Below are 21,043 nucleotides of genomic sequence, written 5' to 3'. Positions count from 1 at the left end.
TTGTAAAAATTTATTTTAAAATATTTTATTATGGTAAGAAAGATTAAAATGAATTATCATTTTTAGTAAAATTCAGCAAAACCTGTAGTAGAAATTTTGATGTGTGCAAATTATAGCTTATGGGGAAAAAATGCAGCAAACACTGACATTGTCAAGATTTCAACTTACTTGCACTCATCTTTCTTTATGTACAGAGGTTGGGTGTGAGTCAGTGGTAGAGCAAATGCCTAGTTTGTACAAGGCTCTGGGTTGTACAGAACCCAGAGGTCAAAAGAAAACAGTCCTGCTAAATCTGGCAAATATGGTCAAATAGAAACAAGAGAGCAAGCTATTATCACACTCAAAACAAACAAAAATCAATTAATTTAGCATGAGGAGAAGAGAAAGGTTTAAAATAAAGAGTAAGTCACAGGTCACTTGAGTCACGTTGGGGGTGTGGCTCAAGTCAGAGTGTTTCCCTAGCATGTACAGGCCTTGAACTCAAACAGCAGTACCACTGCCACCCCTCACAAAAAAAAAAAATCAGAAAAATAAGCCATAATCTCTTCATACACATATATCTAGAGTCATTTACAGCATGTATTATCCACGAAACGTGTAATGCTTAAACAGAAGTAAACAGGCTTTCTTTCTCTCTTGAATTTTCTATATGTAAAGCAGTCAGCAGTTAACCAAGTGCTACAGACATGTCAGTAATTATGACTTTGAAAAAACATGAATTCAGAGACTGCTGGTCACCATACATGGCAGTATGCTCTAAATTATATGTAAGTTTTTCACTTATTTTTGCAGTGATGGGGACCGAACTCAGTACCTTGCATATGACAGGCAAACACTACCACTAAGCTACATCCCATACCCAGATTTAAAGTTTTATGTATTTATTCATCACCAGATCACCATTACAGGGTACATGCATTTCTGATTATATAACAAACTTTTTTTCATTAAATCTGGAATTGAACATCTAGTATTCAATTGCACAAAGAGCAAAAATACAAATGTGTATTGTTTAGTCTTAAAAGAACACTTGGTGCCTGGTGGACTTAGAAACAGTAAAAACAGTGAAAGTAGTAAATAAATTTCTCCCCAAAAATTGAATAGCTAATTATTTTCCTATTTTTCATCTAAAAAAAAATCATATGAGCAATAAATAAATACAGTCTTATAAAAATGTTTAAACATACTTTCACCTCATCTCTGAAACCCAATCCACTTTTCCTAAGGAAATTTGAAAAATATGGCGCAATTTATTACAAAATATTCTCTACACACAAATACACGTAACATTCAGTTAGTGGCACTTAATTTCTCCCTTCTCCCATCTTGGCATACTCACCTATGTCATATAATACTTATCTCATTCTAGACTTAAAGCATATTAAAAGAAATAAGCCTCTTGGACAAGCCCCTAAGAACAAGTATATATTAAAAAATTATATCTGAATCTAAGATCAACTTTTATTTATAACCAAATTCTTCAGAACTCAACAACAATGTTTAGCACCTTTATAGAGAAACAAAATCTAGAGTCACAAGCTTATTTTCACTAAGTATGAAAACAAGCTATAATCAAGTGTTAAGTCTTTAAAATGAATTCCACACAGAGCTTAACCACCAACACCAACATCCAAAATGAAGCAAGCCCTAGAAGGACAGATGTGTGAGCTTGCAAGCCCCACTGTGGTGCACTTACTTGGGCCTCTGTAAGACATAGGTTAAGAGGAATGTCCGCAGTGACTCGATGCTGCCCTTTTCCAAGAGAATCCACTCTCGGACAACTGCTTCCATGATGGCTGTGGCAGCTTGGAAAAGGACGTAGTCCACTTTACTAGTTTCTGAGAAGAAAAAGACTTTTATAAACAGTGGCTCATTTACCTTGAATGTTTTGCATTTGTTAATTTTAAAACAGAACTTTTCAGACAAGGAATAAGATGGTTACCTGTTCTTTTTTTTTTCCAGTGACCTTGCTCTAGCACCACAAAGAGGTTAGTTCCTCTCAGAAGACACCTCAGGCAGGTGGCAGCTAATCACCGATCACAATTTTCACAAACTTTCCTCACCTCTCTTCAACTGTTACTTCCAAAGCATGAAGAACTAAAAAATAACACAGCTTTAAAAAAAATAAAAATAAAAATATAAAGCAATCAGAAAATGTTCTAAGAGATTCTCACCCTGTGCAAAAACAAACTTTGCATCAGAAAAATACCTTACTAGTCTTTGAAACTTACTATCTGTGATGAGCCATGCTGTTAAAATATTTCCATTTTTAAGTAATTAAGCCTTCAGCAGGATGACCCATCTCCAACAGCAAGTTCAGAAATAAACAGAGTACGTTGAGGTTATTTTTGTCAAAATGTTTAAACAAAAATTAGCCACATTTACACAAGGTGAGAAGTTCTTGTGAATTTTCTGATTGCAATACTGATCAAACTGAGTAAAATCCCAAAGCTACACTTAGAAAGTCCCAGCCTTAACTAGCAAGTTACAGTATCTCAACTAAAAACCTGTATTACGATGTGGGGGGGGATAGAAAATTAACACACCCAAGAAATATTTTATGTTAATTTTCTGTTTTTCTTCTATTAACCAATACCACTAGTCAGTTTCCAAACAGCATTATCAAAAAGGAAAAACAGTCAAAATGAAGTCAAGAAAAAGTAGAAAATTTCTGAAGGTCTAAAAAATAACCATCATGTGAAATCCTTGAAAACTCTGACTAGACTCCAGATTATTTGCCAAGACAACTGGACATGAGTACCTGGAAGCCACGAGAATTAACTCTAGGCATAGAATGCACTTTCAAGAACTTATCAGAAGAGCATGAAGATTCGGTCAGGCACGCTGTTCTTTCCTGTCCAATCTCATGTCATTATAGAATCTTGCAAGTGGTCTTAACACAATTAGCTCTAAAATATGGGAGAATGGGTTTGCCCTACATAAATTCCTGTCACATAGTAAAACGTGAACACAGCAAAACTAGTAAGAGGAACCAATTTGGACCTTTTTCCCGTAAATTTTGATTATTCCATATTATCTTAACAGGAATTCTAATTGAGATAATTAGAATTCATGAACACTTAGAAACCTTAAAATGTAATAAATAATTAACTTTAAAAAGCAATAGCTTCTGAAAATATTATCCTATTATAAAAGGTATGTTTAAAGTTCTAGGAGGGAAAAAAAATTAGGGGATTTTATTCAAAGACAATTTAAACCAGAAACATCTATTTAGGTCACTTAAGGAGAAATATGCTGCCTCATAAAAATAATTCAAATAATCTCTCATTATAAATCTCTTCTAGAAGAAAATGACGGCTGTTTGCCTGTCTTCATTTCCTTTCATAATTTTTAATGGCAAGAAACCTGAAATCCTTAGCCATGGATTTTAACAAGTGGCAAAAATCTGAGGGACATACAGAATTTTAGAAATAGAAACTTCACAGATCACATAATTCAATTCCCTACACGTTACAGTCAAAGAAATTGATGCCCCAAAAGAGGAAATTTGAAGTCACAGAGCTGGTAAATGTTCCTAAGCAATACTAATCCACCCCTGAACACATAAGCTGCTGAAGACAAGAACAAATAACAGCGTATGAAGTCCATGAGCACTGAAACATGTTTACTTTCAACATTTGTGCTTATACACTAGCCGCCTTTTCTGCTCTTTGGTGGCATTACAGAAGAAGCTGAATGACGTGAAAGTTTTCAAGAGATAATGAAATTTCATAACTTTTTCTTAGCTATCTCTACATGGCATTAAATGAAGATCTCTACTCCTACAAAAAGCTGTCTTTAAGAATGGAGGAACCTAAAAAAAAAAAAAAGCCAAACTCTAAATTTAAAAGTAGGAATTTTCCTAATATTCCATGTTCTCATAAAAACCATTATTAACCTTTATAAACTATATATTATACATAGTATAGATGTATGAGAAGCTAGAAGCAATTCTAAAAGTCTACCTATGAGATTAGAACTTCCCATGTTCATATGAACTTTATTCTTGTTTTTTGCTATAGAGACATTCAAAACTGCAAGGCCCTCATCAAGAACTCACAAGCACCTAGAATTTTATTTGACTGCCTTGAGGAAGATCTACCACTCACTGGGACACTGTCAAGATGATGTGTTATTTGAGGATACTTTAGCAGAAAGCCTTCACTTGCTACCATAGTTAACTTTCTTTAGAAATAACTGTAAAATAGAATTCATTTTTATATTGTCAGACATCTGAAACTAGCTAGAGCCACGTGAACAACAGCTGAAGAGAAGTAATAATATTAAAAGAGGAAAAGCACTATATTCTGACAAAAAAGTTTTTATGAAAAGAAAAACAAGCCACAGATGCTCAGCTACCATCATCACTCCTCTGGCCGTAAAGACTTCTGTCCTTAGCACAGGCAGGAAATGTAAGCTCCAAAAAGGGTGTTCTTTGGGTTTAATGGTATCTATGACCACTAACCAATAATACAATGTCTCAGATGAAAGAGGATAAAATTGGTAACACTACAAAAGAAACAACTTTCTGAACACAGAGAAGTAAAAGTTCACTAGTCTGACTTTTTGCTTGTCTATTTCATTTTGTGTTGGCTATTTCTGAGACAAGAAGTGATGAAATCCTTTTCTTCCTGAGAGGGCAAAAGAACAGTACCAAGTTAGCTCCAGAAGAGGTAAGACAACCTCACACAGCTCTTGGTTAGTTCTTTAGCAAGAACAGAACTCAAGTTTTTTTGACAAAACACTTAACCCTAAAAAACTTGAAAATTCCTAAGTGCAAAAGACATCTGCAGTGAATTAGTTTGAAAATGCTCTTCTGACAAAATACACAAGCATGCAACATGCACTCAACAAACAGACACATACATGCACACACACACACACACACACAGAAAAAAGCAAAAGAAAAAAACTAGAATGAAAACAAAAGAACAGAAAGAAATTAGGGAAAAATGAGAAACATATATAAAGGAAGTAAAAAATGAGAAGGAAGAATTTTAAGAGGCCAGAAAAGGGAAGCATCAAAGAGAAAGTCTCCCTTTTATCAGAATTATTTCCCAGACATTCTATAAAAATGACATATAATCCCTAAATAAGAATGTGAAAATTCTGAATTGTGATTGACTGCCACTTGTATGAGAAGTCTTCTTAGAGGAATTTACCCTTCTGTGCTGGTGGCAACTGGGTAAGGAATTAAAAAAGATTTTTGGTGAAGTTTAGATGTAAACATTAATGTAACACAAGGCTTTGCAGTACATTAATGATTATGCTTGTCATACATGCACTGTCTTTTAAATAGCTAGTATCTCAAAACCAAACTGATTTTCAAAGCACAACTGGAACTAGCAATCCTACTACTCAAGATAATTTTACAAAAGTAATCCAAAACAAGCTCAAATCATAAAAAAAAAAGCAATATAAAATGTACATACTCAGAAAGGAAAGAGTGGTATAAATCAACATGCTCTAATAGAAAATACTTGTAATTCAGACCAGCTATTTCCAACCAGTCCAGAGTGACAGCTGATTACAATATAAAGTCAGATGAAATGCTGACTGAATCCTAGTCAGTATAAGTGAGGCATTTGACATAAAAACCAGACTCAAATTATTTTAGGTTAATAGTTTAATACAATGGTTTTGTGCTGAATAATCTCAAAGCAGTAAGGATGAGGTAACACTTCCTTAAATCCTTTACATGCTGATGTTTTAGTTTTGCTTTTTAATTTAACGTTGAATTAAATATTCTACAAAAGCATAAGATAACAAATTTTCTTAGCAACAGAAACAAACCCATCTAAGTATAAAAAAAACCTGACCACTTGCAAGAAAGTTAACTAAAATGGTCTCATTTAGGATTGAAAAGGTAGCTGTTAAAACTGTTGCTCTAACAGTAAAAAATAGAACCCTGAATGAGACGAGCCACCTTCACCACTGCTAGCTCCTGCAAACAGAAAATGTACCATTGTTTAACCTGGTCTTATTTTTAAAAAGCAATTGTAACTAAGGTAACATGGCCATGAGATTTACCTTACTGTTCACAAAGTACTTTTACACATGGCATTACACTATACTTCACAATAACTTAAAATAACCATATCTATTAAGAAAAATGGTATAATCTCCATAATGCAGATAAAAAAGAGGCAAAGGAAGGCTGACTTCCTCAAAGTTGAGAATGTACAACAGGCACCACTGGCAGCCAGATCTCATGCTTCCAATACCAGCACTCTCTACACTACAGACTAGCAACTCTCATTTATAAGCAGCTAATATGCAAAGCATTTTAACACATAACCATAACTGTAGTCTATATCAATCTGGAAACCAGAATACTGGTTAAGATAAGCCCTATTAAAAGCACAAGAATAAAAGGTCAGATGTTTAATTTCTAATACTCAACTACCAATTCTATGGTCATGAATGACTTAAACAGCCTTTCAGAATCTTAAATACGGGTTACATAAAAGATGGGTCAACTAAGAAAAACAACCAACAGTAATCAGGTTATAAAACAATAGTAACAAATGAAATCTCCTTTACAATTATTAAAAAGTATCTAGGAGGCAAATGGCAATGTCATATGTGACTCTTAGAAAATGCCATGTTTGGAAAATTCTTATGATTGTTTAGAAAAGATAATTTCTATACATATGCCAGATATAGGGAACTTATATAATATAGAAACCAGTGCTTTATTTTCTATATATAGTGATAAGCTCACTCAGAATATTTGCTAAGCAAATATTTTATGCTCATACAAAGTAGTTTAAAAAAACTATAAAAAAAAAAAAACTAAAAGAAAGAAAATGTAAGAACCCTCCAAAACTGATCTTAATTTTGAAAGTAAAATTAGGATACGAGATATTGTAGTACATTTTCTGTAACAAATGATACATTTGAAAACAAGTGAAAAAAATTAAGATGTTTTCCCTCATCATTAACAGCCTTCATGTTATGATCAATAACAAAATAAATTACTGGACACTGTTTCAAGGGGGAAAAAAATGCAAAGTTGAAAAAAAGTTTCCTTTCTGGTTTCACAGAATACCTTTAAAGTCACTGTAGTAGGATAACTGTTAATGGAAAATTACTAACTGCACAAATTTGCTTATTTTAAAAGGAATGTAAAACAGCTAATGTTCAAGATACAAAACTCAGACCTGATTATACCAAAATATTTTTAACACTTACCCAAAATATGCTTGCAAACTGCAAATGGTGATTTTGATTTCCTAAATGATAAGAATATGTGCTCTGCATGCTGGCGTTGTTCATTATTGACCATGGAAGGTGGTGCCTTAAGAGTTAAAAACAAAAACAGAGTAATTTAATGGCTTGAACACAGCAATTCTTTCAAGAGAAGAAAATGATTTTTTTTTTTTTGAGGAGAGGGAGAGAATATAGTAACAAATTTTTTAAAGAATGATAGTATAAAACTTCTTTAGAGTTGTCTATATTTTAGAAAAGTAGATACTTACTTATAATATTTTTTGGTATTTTTTAAAATATAGGTGACTTAACATTGCTTTTTATTCCAAAATGTGCCAGTAGATCTAACTTGACATATTTCAAATAATGTCCAAATTCTTCAGTACTGATGAAATTGAATACAAGTTACCAAAAAACAATTTCTAAAAGAAATCCTTTAAGATAAAGGAGCAAGCCAAGAGCCAGTGGCTCACGCCTGTAGTCCTACCTACTCAGAAGGCAGAGATCAGGAGGACTGAGGTTCCAAGCCAGCCCCAGGTAATTAGTTTGCAAGACCCTATCTCGAAAAACCTCATCATGGAACAAAAAAAAAAAAAAAAAAGCTGGTGGAGTGGCTCATAAGAGCACAAGCGCAGGCCCTGAGTTCATACCCCAGTGCCGCCAAAAAAACAAAACAAAAACTATCTGAAGAGAAGGGGAAGAGACTGTATAGCCTCAATTTGGGAATAATAAAGGTAGATTCTTGTACCATCTACCTAGATGGTCAGTTTTAGAAACAATTTTGGGTAGATGGGAGAAGAATAAACCTTTATTATTCTCACCATTAGATGAAAAATATTTTGCAACTCAGTGCATTAGCTCAATTTACATTATGAATTGTATCAATTATGCAACATTAGTCGCTTTGATTGCAGCCAATGTAGGTTTTTAAAAAGTACACACCAAAAAGAAATCAAGTACTGTGATAGTAGTTAAGGACAGTAGTGCCTTAAGTGAATTCCTATAATTAGCTAACGCCAGTTCAGACTATTCCTAATGATATAGCACCCTCTACAGTTCTCTAAATAAAATCGAAAATATTTCCACTAAAGAATTGTGTTCATCTTTAACATATTTTTAAAGGCTTTAGTAATAAGATACTGTGAACTGCTAACTATATCTTTAAGTAAATACTTTTGTTCTTACACCTGTAAATTCTTTATTTCCACCATTTTCCCTGATTGAACAAGATGAGTGTGTTTTTATAAGGTTTCTCATCATAACACTTACTGACTATAACCCTTGCAGTATGGCCTATTAGTAAGCACTACCACCCATGTGATACTGGTACATATGCAAATTATCTCTGTATTACCTAGGCAATTTCTGAATCATTCTTCCTTTCATTAACTTTGAAAATCATCACAGGCATAATTATGAAAATTAGTGCTAGTTATTCTGCAAACAAAAATTGTTTCTAAAGCAAATGATGGCAAAGACACCTTGATAGTCACATACACTTACTTTACTAAAAAGTACAATTACAAATGCTAATGTAGTAAGGAATGATATTCCATTTATCAAATACAGATTACACAAATACAAAGTATAATCTAAAACTTAATACTGACCACCTAGTCAATATTACAAACAATAAAATCATGAAGTCAATATATTAAAAGACAGGATGGCATTCACTTTAGTTTACTAAAACCAAACGTAGAAATTCCTTCGAAAGCATGGGTGTCTTGGTGTGTATATCTGTAGTCCTGGTTACTCAGCAGGACTCAGCTAAGCAGCTGGAGGATTACTTGAGCCCAAAAATTCAAGGCCAACCTGAGCAACATAGTATGACTATCTCAGAAACAAATAAATGAAAATTCCTTCTTGAAATCGACTTGGCAAGGGTTTCCAAATAGCAAGTTATCTTCTCCAGATCTCAGAAAATATTTTTAAAAAGAAAATTTCTAGGACCCAGTGACTGAACAGGTTGGAAGTCAAAACCAAAATGTGTCTTTTCCCCTCAAAGTTACCCCTCCCACACACCTGAAACACCTAACTTTCAGAAACCCGAACTATCCTTCAACAATCTGCTTCAGTTCCTGTTCTTTCATCAGCCTCTCCTGACTTTCTCCCACAAGCCTGAGTACAACTGATGTCTCTGTCCCACCTCACAAGACGCATTATGTCTATTTCTGTTATTCAACTTTGCATAATGGACTACAAGTCTCCATTTGCTCCTTTCCTTTTCTTTATTAGTTCTCTGGCACCAGAGACTTTATTTTATTCAGTCTAAATTCCTACCACATACAAATGGGATAGGCACTTAATGATAATAGTTAACATTTACTGGGTTAATACTTAGCTTTGTAAGGCATTACTTTAGATGGATACTCACACACACACACACACACACACAGGAAAGAAGAAAAGAAGGGACAGAGGAAGAAAGGAGAAAGGTAATCTCATTCATCTAAAAACAACCTTGTGAAGAAGACAGACCCCTCCCTCAGCAGGTAACTGCTGTTTCAGTTACCTAGGATGAACTGTGATTTGAAAATATAAAATGGAAGATTTCAGGATAATTTTTAAGCTTTAAATTGTGTGTTGCTCTGAGTAACATGATGAAATCTGGTGCCATCCTATTCCATCCAGGCAGGGATATGAATCATTCCTCTGTCCAGTATATCAATGACCCATTAATCACTCAGTAGCCATCTTGGTCATCAGAATCGGCTCAACTGTCATCATATCCCAGTGCTTATGATCAAGCAACTGCTATTTTACTTAATAATAGCTTCAAATCACAAGAGTAGTGATGCTGGTAATTTTAAATCAGTATACTGTTACAACTGCTTTACCTCTTTATTATTGTTGTTAATCTCTTACTGAGCCTAATTTATAAACTACACTTTATCACAGGTGTGAATGTGTAGGAAAAAACAACATCTAGAGAATTCGGTACTAGCAATGGTTTTAGGCACCCACCAGGTGAAGATGAAAGGGAACTACTGTACTATTTTAATCCCACTTTACAGATAAAGAAAATGAGATACAGAAAGTGTAAATAATGTGTCATGGTCACACTATTAAGAAGAAGTTGAGCTAGAAATTAAACCCAAGGAGTATAACCACAGAGTCCTAACAATGAACAGAAACTATACTTACATGGCTCCAATGAGAAAGGAAGCAGACCTCTAGTTTTCCTCTAAGACCCAAGAACAGAAAGCAGGGTGCTTTATATAGCCCTTGAAATTTCAGTAAAAAAGTAACAAAGGGCTCTTTTGCAGTCCTTGTTTATGCTTTCTCATGGACACTAACAGCAAAAGGTTTTAAAGGGCTCACACTTCAGAGATGAAATGAAAGAAGTAAGAAGAGGAAGCAACAGAAACTGGCCATGGGGGTCAGTGATGGCAGGAGAGAAAACAGCATAAGACCTGGCCCAGAATCCTCAAGAAAAGAAAGGCAAGGATAGGGAAACTGAGTATGTTTCTAAAGAGTCACACTGGCACAAGACCCAGAGCTCACAAATCCTCACTTAATGGGACTGATGTTTCTGGCCTCAACATTACCATCCCACTAGCATGGCCAAACTGCCTTCAGTTTACAGTCTCCTAGTGGCAACACCACAAGTAGCTCAGCAACAGGAGCATCCAAAATTGGATTATGTACTGATGAATGGGTTAAATGACATATTTAGTATTTATTTTTAGAACACTGTGTGTGAGAAACAGGGGAAGGAAGAGAGGGAGCTATGAAAGAGGTGGGGAAGAGAGACAGAGAGAAACAGACAGACACCCAAGTCCTATTCACCATGTATTTGAGTACAAACTATATGCTTAGCACCACTCCTGGAAGCTAGGGCTAAAAAGGCAAGGAAAACAGTCCTGCCCTTATGGAAATCTACTGGAAGAGACAGATACTAATCAAACAATCACAATCAGCTTCCACTCATTCACTCTGGCTTGCTCCCCCACTGTGCCACTAAGTTTTTCCTTAAAAACAGGCAAGAATTCCAATCATCTACAGCCTCTAGACTAGTTCTACAGACTTTTAGACTCTTTGTTTAGGAAGTAGTAATTGTAAGTTTTATAACTGTTAACAGCAATGGCTACCATCTGTTTGCCAAAGCAGAACCCTAAATTCTTTATATACATTATCATGTAATTCCAGCAACATCCCTGGAAGAATCATCTCCCCTCTTTTACATAAGGAGAAACTGAGATTCAGAAATCATTACATATCCAAGATCACAAAGTATCATAGCCAGAATCTGACCTTAAGTTCATGGTGATATTAAGGCCCATCCTTTGAACTTTGGTGAGTATTTCTGTTGGGGATGCATAGAGGGTAGACTGGTATCTCTCAGAGATCCAGTAGAGAAAGCTGAGTAATATTCTTGCCTTACTATATAATTATCATTATTTACAGAACCATGAAAAAACAAAAGTGGGAATATAAAGTCAGACTGAAAATGAAGTACTGTTTGTAGATAGAAAATATGCTATAAGAGTACAAGAGATAACATGTTTTTAAGTCATACCATAAGGTCCATATTAAGGATTTCTTAGCTTCTTTCACTGTCTTTTAGAGAAATAGTTTAATGTTCTAATTAGAAAAAGATAGAAGTACCACCCAAACACATGAATATTAGTATTCTTTGACTCAGTCACTGAAAATTTAGCTTAATAAGAATTTGCCGGCTGGACAAATTATAGGCTCACACCTATAATTGTAGCTACTCAGGAGGCAGAGATCAGGAGAATACTGGCAAGAGGCCAGCTAGGGCAAATAGCTCTAGAGACCCAATCTCAAACATACACAACACAAAAAAGGGCTGCCAGAGTGGTTCAAGTGGTGGAACACTTGCCTAGCAAGCATGAGGCCCTGAGTTCAAACCCCAGTACTGCCCCTGCCCCCACAAAAGAAAAAGAAAAAAGAATTTGCTCAGTTTTCAGTTTTCCCTCTTATAATCTTTTCTTAAACTTTGGAACTTCCTGCTGCTCCTATCTAAATTTAAATCTATTAACACAAATGACACGTTTTGTTACTTTAAATTTACCATAGCAGTATTTCATAATATTACACAAGGATAACTATATAATGTCCTTTCCAGCTAATGAATGAGCCATTCCCTCATTAGTCCCTTGTGTTTGCCTAACACATACCCCACTTCCTTTCAAAAGTTTTCCTCTCTAACCTCTCATCTCCTTTTGGCAGCCATCAGTCCTTTCAGAAATGACCTTACTCTTTCACCAACAAGACAAGACTTTCTCTGAAAGCTTAGGTGAGAGCTCCTCACCTAAGCTCTTTATCCAATGTTCTTCTTTACCACCTTTTCTCATTTCTTACTTATTCCCTCTCCCACAACTTTCTCTTAAATTCAGAAAAAAAAGGGGGGGAGGTGGCAACTATCATGCAAGATAGTTTGGCAGTGCCTCAAAAAATTAAACATAGCCACGCCTGTAATTTGAGCTACTGAGAAGGCAGAGATCAGGAGGCCTGCCATCCCAAACCAGCCCCAGGCAAGACTACGAGACCCTCTCTCAAAACAATACAACACAAAAAAAGGGCTAGTAGGGTGGCTCAAGGTTTAGTCCCTGAATTCAAACCCCAGTACCAAAAAAAAAAAAAAATTTAACATATAATCTATTAAGTCTACTTTATAGACATACATCCAAAAAACTGAAAGCAGATCTTTACCAGAATGTACTTTATGTTCACAGCAGCTTTAGTCACAATGATGAAAAGGTAACCCAAATACGCTCATGAATACATAGAAGACAAACAAAAAGTGGTATATACATACGGATGGAATATTAATCAGCCTTAAAGATAAATGAAACCATGTAAGGGTTATTCCAAGATAACCCTTAGAAACATTATGCTAAGTGAAATAAGTCAGAGACTAAAGGACAAATACTGTATAATCTCATTTACAAGAGGTACCTAAAACTCAAATTCACAGAGAAAGGACGGAGAATGTGATCACCAAGGGTGAGGGGCCAGAAGCAAGAGGATTTGGGGAGGTAATCCCAAAGTGTTGAGGGGTACAAAGTTTCAGTTTAGAATAATGGGAAAAGTTGTAGAGTGATGATACTAGCTGCACAAAAATGTAAAAGTACTCAAAATTATATTTTATGTTGTACTTTGCCACAGTGAAAAATAAAGGGACTGGGGACATAGCTCAGTGGTAGAGCACTCAACTAAAATATGCAAGCCCCTGGGTTCCATTCCAGCACTTAAAAAAACAAAACCTGCCCAATCAATTTAGTCCAAAGCAATCAGTACAGATGTGTATATTTACACACACACACACACATTTTGGGGAGGGGCCAAATCCAAGCCTTCAGTAACTGTACTAGACTAAATTGAATGAGTATATGGTCAATAAAGTAAAAATTTTAAATTAACACCATAGCTAATGACATCCAAACTATAGAATGACAAAAGATTATTAAACCACAAAAGGCAAGAAAGGAAAAACCCTAAACAATATACGTGAAATAGAAATAAATCATTTATCAGAAATGACAAACAAAAAAATTACTCATTAGATAAAAACAAAGATTATCTCACTGGATTAAAAAACAAAACTCTAGATTTACGCCATTGATAAGAAATGCAAGGACTGGATTCATGGCTCATGCAATAGAGCATCTGCCTAGCAAGCAGGTGCTGAGAAGTAAGGAAGCTAGAGAGGGAAGAAATGCACATAAAACACAAGGGCATGAAAAGGGTGAAAGTAGAAGGCTAAAAAAAAGTAAAAGGCTAGAAAAAAAGTCAGGCATAAGTGGCTTGAGCCTATAATCCTAGCTACTTGGGAGGCTGAGATCAGGATACAGCTCCAGACCTTCCAGGCCAAAAAATTTGCAGCACTTTATCTCAACAGAAAAAAATTAGGTGTGGCAATGCACACCTGTCATCCCAAGGATGGCAGGAAGCTTAAAATAGGAGAATCATGCTCGAGGGTAGCCTGGACAGAAAGTGAGATCCTATCTCCAAAATAACCAGAACCAAAAGGGCTATCAGTGTAGCTCAAGCAGTAGAGTACCTCCCTCACAACTGCCAATCCCTGAGTTCAAATCCCAGTAACACACACACACACACACACACACACACACACACACACACACACACGTGGAAAAAGACAAACTTCCTAATCAAAAGAAAACTAATGAAACTGACAAATCCAGGGGGAAAAACCCCTCAAAATAGGAGGCAAAATGTTACTCAAGAGAAGTTAGTAAACTCGTAATTATAAAAGGGTCAACGAAAATGGATGTAAACAGTACACAGACTTAAGGATATAAATAAAAAGAATGACAGAACTACCAACAAATCCACTATCGAGGAAGATGAGCATGTCTCTTAGTAGCTGTTAGTTTACAAAGACAAAAAGATCTACCAAAGGTTGTTTTAATGGGCATAAATATTTTGAACCTTTAACTGGATATCACACATTCCTTTCAAACACACTGAACAAAGCCTGACCACATACTAGGCCACAAGGCCTATCTAAAAAAATTTTATCTTTTTTGGGGCACTCTTGCTAGGCAGGTATACTACCAGTCAAGCCACAAACCCAGCCCTAACAAATCTTAAATAACTATTTTATACATGGCATATTCTCTGACCAAAAGCAATTAGGTTACAAACTGATTTTACAAACATAATGGAAATTAGAAAACATTTAAAATTGTCCAAAAATACTTCACATTAAAAGTCTATAAGCATAGAGAAAAATGCATACCTTAAATGCTTATGAGAAACATAAAAATAAGTAATTTTAATTATTAGGTTGAATGAACTAAGTATCCAACCTAGTAACATCACAACCTACCACCCCCCCCCAAATAAAAGGTATGAAAGAATACAGAATCTGTGGACACAAACACTCATTAAACAAAAAAGCAAAAGTAGCTTCTTTGGAATGTTATAAAACTGTTAAACCCTTGCAAGATTAGTCAAGGGAAGTAGGTGAGGTTTGGGGAGGAACACAAATACTTAAAGGAAGAATTAAAAGAGAATGCACCTAAATATGCTTCAGAAAATAAAGATACTAAAACAACAGCAAACAAATTTATGGAGCTAAATAAACTTATGTGACACAAACAGAAAAATCTAACTTAACAAAATTTAAGATGAATGAGAATACTTGAACATTCCTGAAAGCACTAAATAAACTGAACCAGAAGTAGGTTAAAATACTTTTTGTTTTAAACACTTACTGACCTAGATGATTTTATTGAACAAAAGAAATAAATAACTCCAACTCTACATATGCTACTTTAAGAGGCTATAAACATACCACTATCCAAACCAGACGAGGTGAGTAAAGGAAAAGAAACAGCTAAATTCTCAGGGACAAAAATGAAAAGAACCTTTTGATGTTTCACATAAGTGAAGTGATAATTAGCTTGATTTCATCATCCATATTATACACATAAACCAAAACATTACATTGTGCCCCACCAATGTATACAATTATACTTTGTCAATTTAAATTAATATTAGTAGGGACAGGAGTGTGGTATACACCTGTAATCCTAGCATGGACTGGGGGGAATGTCCATATGTTAATGAGACTCCCATCTGTAATCCTAGCTACATGGGAGGCATAGGGCTAGGGGATAGTGGTTGGAGACCAACCCCAGACAAAAATGCAAGACCCTATCTTAAAAAAATTAACTCAAAGAATTGAAGGCATGCCTCAAATGCTAGAATGCTTGCATAGTAAGTGCAAGGCCCTGAATTCAAGCCCCAATATCACCCTCCCCCCAAAAACAGAAAAAATATCTTGGTAATTAAAAGATATTTCACTCCACCAGTGACCTTACAGTCAGTTTGTTTTCTAATTAGTAGTCTAATCCCAACCACAGAGCCATAAAATAAAGATATATATTATGGATTAGAATGAAATTCTAATTGTGGAGAAAAGAGATTTTGAGCCTATTTTGGGTGGCAGTCCCCAGCATCCCCCAAATATATACGTATTACTCGCTCTCCTTCAAAAAAAATTACTTGGTATAAAAATTAAGAAGGACTGGCAGAGTGGCTCAAGTAGTAGAGCACCTGCCTAGTAAGCATTAAGGCCTTGAGTTCAAACCCCAGTACTACCAAAAGTAAGATTAACATATTCCCAGCACCCTAGTCTTGTCCAGAATCTCACAATCTTTATTAGACTCATCTCAACAGCCTCATGTTGACTCTCTCAGATTAGATTTTTCAGTCAAAAACAACAAAACCACAAATCTCACAAGTTGCACTAACAGGTGAACTCAAGCTGTTATGACAAATAAGGCCGACCTATTTCCTACTACTCCCTCTGTTTTAGGGGCAGCACTGGAGTTTGAATTCACGGTCTCACGTTCGCAGGAGCTCTACCAATTGAGTCACTCCACCAGCCCTTTTTCATGGTAGGTTTTTTTGAGATAGGATCTCAGGAACTATGTGCCCCAGGCTGGCTCTGAACTGCGATCCTCCTGATCTCTGCCTCCTGAGCAGCTAGGATTACAGATGTGAACTACCAGCACCTGGCCTACTCCCTCATTTATTCATTCATCTTTTTCATTCAACAGATATTACTAAGCAACTACTATATAACAAGCCCTGTGCTAGATACTAGGTACAAAAGCAAACAAGGTCTCTAAACTAGTATACACTAGAGTCTAACAAGGGACCAACATCCATCAATCATACAAATAAATGTATAATTCTAAGTGTGGTCGGTGTTATAAAAAGAACTACATAGGTATCTTGAGCATAGGACAGACATATCTCACCTTTCAAGTAGGGTAAGGAACACCTTCCTGAAAAATAAAAACGTTCTCTAGGCAGGAGGAATAGTATACAAAAATCCCCATGGCAGGATGGAGGACAGGAGTGGGAAAAACTGAAAGAAAGCAAGCTGGGGTGAGAGATGAGTTCCAAGAAGCTGGAAAGCTGGTGGTGACTTATCCAAAGCCTCCCAAGAGACAAGCAGTACTAAGCCCTCAGTTTAAACTTGAGTGGTCTGTGCCTTCCCCTACAGCAACTGGCTCAAGTACTTCTGCCCACAGTTCCTATCAACTGCCTATTAAGTGCCAGGCAATGTGCTAGATGCTCTGGAAGTGAGTCAGCAGTTTACAAAGCCAACAGAACCCCAAGCTCAAGGGCTTTCAATCTATGGAAGTCACACCGTGTGAAACTGCAGGTATAAGAACCATTATCAAAGCAAATGGTACTACAAAACAAGAATTGAATCTAGATCAGACTGAATCCAGATCTAGATCAGAATGAACAACTCTACTGAGAGCGGAGAAATTAAATGTTAACTAGGCAAAGATGGGAGAAAGTTCTGCAAGGAGAGAGCAGATAATGGTGAGACTGAAGCAAGCCCATATACTGGAGCTCAAAGCAAGTTACATGGGGATGTGACCTGTACAGTTACATAAAGCTCCACTCTCAAAAGGGTCCCACACTTAAAGTGATACTGTTGTTAATAACCTGAATTTCCTCCTACTTTTACTCTAGAACTTAGGCTTTCTAAGTGAAGCCCAATGGGTCAATGGAGCATATGTGTGAGTAGTGAAAACAGGCTGGTGTCAGTTCATAGAAATTTTCATTTAATTTTAGATGTACATTTATGTAATATTTTTAATGCTTCTTACAGTTATTACTTGTAGGAGTCATATAAAATGTCAGTATTTGCTTCATGATTTGTATCTAACTAAAAAATGCCTGTTTATGCATCCTGCTGTTATATCGTTAGTGATAAAAAATAATTTAAAGGTTTGTAATAAGGTTGGTGGTAGCTCAGTGGTAGCTCAGTGGTAGAGCACTTGTTCAGCATGTCTGAGGCCCTGGGTTCGATTCCCTAATCCACAAAAAAAAATTATATTCCATGACAGTCTTTAAACATAACTTGTTTCTTTGCTTTTAGATACTTGCTTTGATGTAGTAGGTTTCAAAACCAGAAATTCTAAACTGAAAAATTCTAATAATTTCCTGAAGTGATTTTTTTCCCCTCCCCCCCAGTACTGGGTACTGAACTCAGGACCTCCTGCATGGCAAGTACTCTACCACTTGAGCCACATCTCCAGATCTTTTGCTTTTTAGCTTGTTCTTCAGATAGGGTCTCAATGTTCTTGCCTGGTCCCGCCTCAGACCAGGATCCTCCTACCTCAGCCTCCTGAGTAGCTGGGATTACAGGTGTGCTCCACCACACCTGACCCTCTGAAATAATTTATTACAGTGTCCTTGTGGCTGTTTACTGACCAAGTTCACTGCCTGAGTGAAGCAATCTGTCTTGGCACTCAGGCTGCAGACTTACATTTGTAAAAGGACACACTCTGGGGGTGGGTAGGCAAGCCACCTCCCAGTGTGGATCCAGGTCCCATCCCAGCCATCTGGGAGCGTGTGGTGACCAAGATTGCCTATAAGCATGTGCATGTGTGACTGACACCAGCCTGTCTTCACTACCCACACATATGCTCCATTGACCCATTGAGCTTCACTCACCTTAGAAAGCACAAGTTCCAAAGTAAAAGTAGGAAGAAATTCAGGTTATTAACAACAGAATAAAGTTTATTATTTTTCTGTTAGCTCTTTTTAACTCAAAGGGGATTTTTCTTTTTATTTGTTAATAAAGTTATGCTTAGCTAGAAGTGATTAAACAAATCTGTAGAAATAGAATAACCTGATTTTAGTCCGAGCTATGATAATTTTAGGACTGTAGGCATGGCTCAAGTTGTAAAGCACCTGCCTAGAAGCTTGAGGCCCTCAGTTTAGGGTCCAGTAGACCCTGTTTTGAGTATTTCACAACACATACATCAAAGCATAACAAAACATACAATCTTGTCAACTACATTTTTTTGGGGGGGAGGGGTGATACTGGGGTTTGAACTTAGGGCCTACACCTTAAGCCACTCCACCAGCCTTTTTTTGTCTTTTTTTTTTTCTGAGTGTCTCAGGAACTGTTTGCCCGGTTTGGCTTCAAACCTTGATCCTCCTCCTGATCTCTGCTTCCCGAGTAGCAAGGATTACAGGTGTGAGCTACCGGCGGCCAGCTCTGTTAACTAAAATTAATTCTGTTTGCAAAAATAAAAATTATGACATTCAAGAAAGTTGTCATACATTTAAAATACATTCAACACTCAAATTTATCAAAATGTTGTTGGACTCAATGTAAAATATTTTGTACTTCAAAATTTTTAAACCACATTGAAACTGACTCTTGTCACATCCAATTGCAACCCCTTGATAGCCATTCTGAAACTCAGTACATGTCTTCCAGTTCTATTTCCATGCACACTGACATATAGGCAGAGGTTTTTGTTAAGAAAACAAAAACTGGATCACACATCCTATCCCGCACCTTTTCCTCACTTAATTGAGTATCTTTCCATAACCATTCAGGTCTTCCCATTTAAAAAAAAAAAAAACCACATTACTTTATTATATTTTAAGGTGCTATAAAATCCTATTACATAAGATAGCACAGTTTATCAAACCACTTTCTTTTAACTAGACATTTACAGTGTTTCATTTACTACAGGTTAATATCGTTAGGTTAGCATCCTTTATCCACGGGAAAAAGTCAATTCAAGTACTTGCATTTTTGAATCAATGGCTAGAAATGAAACAGCTAAGATCAAAGAATTTACCGTTTTTAAGGTTTTGAAACATTACTACTAGTCTATTTATCAAAACTTGTCACATTTTATACTTAACAATGTCTGCTCCCCTGTTTCTTTAGGATTTGAAATAATACTATTTTAGTCTTAATTGTTTTTGGACTATTCTGTTCTTTTCCTATGACAATACTACAAAGTTTCAATTACTATAGCTTTTGAACATGTTTCAATATCTGGTACATCAAGTCTCCTCAAACTCTTTTTTTTTGTTTCCTTTTTCCTTTTTTGGTGGTTCTAGGGTTTGAACTCAGTGCCTCACACTTGCTAGGATGGCACTTTGGCACTTTACCACTTGAGCCACACGTCCAGCCCCATTTTTCTGTGTTAAAATGTTCTTTTAAGTGTCTTAAAATGTTATATTTTTATCTGTATTCTTCCAGACATTATTTTCTCATTAGTCAAGTTTTCTTCCCATCTCAAAAAAAAAAAGGCGAGGAAGAAAGAGGGATTTCTGACTGACATCACATCCAATTCATAGATCAATAAAGAAGGAATTGCCACCTGAACCAGGGTGACCCTTTGTATTGAGAAACATAGCCTTCATTTAATTCAGATCTTTTATATTCTTCTAACAAGGTGTATAGTTTTCTTCATAAAAACGATGGATGTTTCTTAGTCTATAATTTATTCCCACGGGAATTTTTGTTTGTTTTTTGTTATTTGGTTGGTTGGTTGTTTTGATTCAAAATGTCAATATATAGCCCAGCTGGCCTTGAACTCACAACCCTCCTGCATCTGCCTTCCAAATGCTGGGATTACAGTCATGTACCACCATACCCAGCTTGTTCTTACGGTTTTTATTTCTAATGCAATAGGATTTTTTTTCCCCATAGTTGTTGGTATAAAGGATATCCTGCAACTGGTTCATTTATCTTGTACCCGGCCATCTTACCAAACTATTGGTTCTAACAGGAATTTTTTTTGTTGTGATTTTCTTTTTTTGATTTTTTTTTTTCTGGAATATCCTTATCTCACCAGCAAATATCATCTTTCCTGCTTTTCTTTCTAATATTTATACTTTCTCCTGTTTCTCATTTTAATGCTATCAGTAGGCCCTCTACCAGGTGTTAAACAACAGTTATATTAATACTCTGTTTTTAAGAATCTCAACATTAAATAGTGGTTTCAAACAACTTTTTTTTTTTTTTTTTTGTCGTCAGCTGTGGTGGTATTTA

General features: G+C 35.9%; 1 protein-coding gene across 6 annotated transcripts in view; it reads right to left on the bottom strand.

Annotated features, from left to right (window-relative positions):
• The window catches only part of Xpo4 (exportin 4), a 94,295-nt gene that overhangs the window by 66,537 nt on the left and 6,715 nt on the right, over positions 1–21,043 (bottom strand). The window contains exons 2-4 of one of the 6 annotated variants that reach the window (XM_020167662.2): positions 7,195–7,300; positions 1,943–2,097; positions 1,697–1,838 (exon numbers count right to left, since the gene is read on the bottom strand). In XM_020167662.2, coding sequence (XP_020023251.1) covers positions 1,697–1,791 — 95 coding nt within the window. In that variant the 5' untranslated portion in view covers positions 1,792–1,838; positions 1,943–2,097; positions 7,195–7,300. Of the gene's footprint in view, positions 1–1,696; positions 1,839–1,942; positions 2,114–7,194; positions 7,301–7,481; positions 7,681–8,033; positions 8,053–21,043 lie in introns of those variants that run through there. The other 5 variants (XM_074043711.1, XM_074043712.1, XM_020167663.2 and 2 more) reach the window with 5 other exon arrangements.

The sequence above is a fragment of the Castor canadensis genome, chromosome 10, assembly GCF_047511655.1.
Source record: "Castor canadensis chromosome 10, mCasCan1.hap1v2, whole genome shotgun sequence".
NCBI lineage: Eukaryota > Metazoa > Chordata > Mammalia > Rodentia > Castoridae > Castor > Castor canadensis.
Note: the sequence above shows the minus strand (reverse complement) of the source record. Positions and strands in the feature narration are given on the sequence as shown.